The 2,334-nt window shown below is 40.7% G+C and overlaps 1 protein-coding gene across 5 annotated transcripts in view; it reads right to left on the bottom strand.

Moving 5' to 3' along the window:
• The window catches only part of LOC122787700 (2',3'-cyclic nucleotide 3' phosphodiesterase), a 228,718-nt gene extending 226,756 nt beyond the window's left edge, over positions 1-1,962 (bottom strand). Inside the window, exon 1 of one of the 5 annotated variants that reach the window (XM_044054548.1) lies at positions 1,805-1,962. In XM_044054548.1, the coding sequence (XP_043910483.1) occupies positions 1,805-1,945 (141 nt within the window). In that variant the 5' untranslated portion in view covers positions 1,946-1,962. The other 4 variants (XM_044054551.1, XM_044054550.1, XM_044054549.1 and 1 more) reach the window with 4 other exon arrangements.
• Between the last annotated feature and the right edge of the window lie 372 nt (positions 1,963-2,334).

A 2,334-nucleotide genomic window follows, 5' to 3' on the forward strand; every position in this document is an offset into this window, starting at 1 on the left:
GGCCTTTCCTTTTTTCACCTTAAAAAATTTTACATGCTCATTCACAACACACACATTTTGGACACTTTCTGGTGACAAGCAGCACAAATGTCAATCATATCAGTAAGAGTGTTGTTGGGAAATCAGAGATAAAAGAACAATGTACTTGAGTACACAAAGATGCATACGTTTAAGAGTACATGGTGGTCTTGGCTTTACTGCCAGTAACTCATGCAACTGGCCATAAATTGCTGGCCTCAAGTACTTAATTCTGAAAATGCTATACTAAAACCTGGAATCAATCTACAGACATTGGAATTTGTACATAGAACGTTCATTTGGAGTTGCTAAACAGCAACATTTACAAATCACTCGGTTTAAAGCGAAACTGCAGCTGTTCTCTTCTGAGTATTTATAACCATATAGTGATTTCAGGCCTAAAACGTACATATTTTTATGCAACTCTGATATCACTGTGGACCAATGCATCAACTATATTAACAATTTAACTGCCACTATAGTACACTTTCTCTTCACGAAAGTACGGAGCTGTAAGACAGATGGGTAGCAGAAGAGGTTATTAATCAGGTTGAAATTCATATTGTCTTGAGTATGTAATGGACTTTCCGAAAACTAGAAGTGGTTGTACTTGGATCGCACTCTACAGTACGGACCCGGACATTTGCCCATTCTCCCCACTGTAGTATAGCCTCAGAGTTAGTGCACATAATTTGAAGGGGTCGTGGGGGCTTACCTCATAAAAAAAAATATGTTTTTGTATTGTTGGAATTTTCGGAAAGTTTGTGTCATGTTTTGGTGCGTTCAATTTTCCGCACACTATAATCTGACAAAATCCGCAAGAGACGGTGGCACAATTAAGGCCTTCAGTTAAGAAATATAAACTCAAAGACGATTCACCTGTAATGCAATGCATATTATATTTACAACCCCCCCCCCCCCCACCACCACCACCACACACACACACACACACACACACACACACACACACACACACAAGAAGATCTTCAGGCAAGAAATATAAAATCAGAGACAATTCAAATACAATGAAATGTATGCGGTACTAATAACTGCCTTACAAAAAAAAAATCAACACAAGAAAGATGCTAAGACAAAAACAATATTACATATGATGAGAAAGCTAAAAAAAGTTGGAACATTTTGTCCAAACTTAAAAATCCCAAAAACATATACTGCAGGAGTGTAGACAAAATGTTTTCTTTTGTACTCAAAACACTTCTCGATACCACCCCCTACTAAAATGCACTATCTTGCATTTTCAAAATGGGCAAAACTCTCAAACTGTTGCCCCCAAGCACGTAAATGTATAATTTCAACTATTTCCTTTAACGATTTTTAAATATTGCTTTCACATTATCAATTCTCTCTAAAAACTAACTGTGTACCTTTTGTTGTAAGCGTTAACTATGACATATATTGTAACCGTTACGATCTGGTATAAAAAGCTCTAATGTTTTCATGTGATGCTCAGAAAAACATGGCTAACTACGCCGTTGTCATACTGTTGTTCAAAACACAGGAAACAAGAAGCAACTACAACATTTTCTAATTCTAACACAAGAAACTTTAAACAGTACTTCAAACTCACCAGCTTTCGACTTATACAGCCCAACAACATCTGAACAACAGATCTACCCTCGCACTTTTATTACTTAGAAACCATGAGTAGCTATAACTGACTGTCGCACAAAGAGAACTACTGAAATGCAGGAACCGAAACTGAAACACACCTGAACAAAATATTTCACTTACGCAGTGGCACTGTAAACAAACGATTGTGCCCTACCTCCCTAGTAACCACGTGGGCAGAACCGAGGCGTGTCCTATAGTAGAGCGTACAAGCCTTGGTATTCTTTTCGAAAATACCTTGCAGGCCGTTCTGCGCAGAAGTGGGCGTACCATCAATGACTGACAGGTGAATGCGCATCCTGCGAAGTATGTTTCTACTATAAAGCCGTAACAGACAGCACTGCACAAATAAGCTAGGGTTGCCACCTTTTAAGCGGGCCAAAGTGGGACATAGGGGTGCAGCCAATATGATACTGACCACACTCTCTACCATGACGTCACCACCCGAGTGGTGAAGGAGATGCTGTTAAGGGTATGAGGGATGGTTGCTGGAGAGGCTAGCTGGTTGGTGGGAGTAGCAGCTGGATGGATAAATGACTGGATGGATGGCTGAATTAATGGTTGCATGTCTGGATGGATGGCTGGCTGCATGGGTGGATGGCTGGTTGCATGAATGGCGGGGGGGAGGGGAGCTGGACGGATGGCTGCCTGGCTGGAGTGGTTAGCTGGTTGGTGGGAGTAGCTGCT

Source organism: Protopterus annectens, chromosome 13.part0, assembly GCF_019279795.1.
Source record: "Protopterus annectens isolate FY-2018-M chromosome 13.part0, PAN1.0, whole genome shotgun sequence".
Lineage (NCBI taxonomy): Eukaryota > Metazoa > Chordata > Ceratodontiformes > Protopteridae > Protopterus > Protopterus annectens.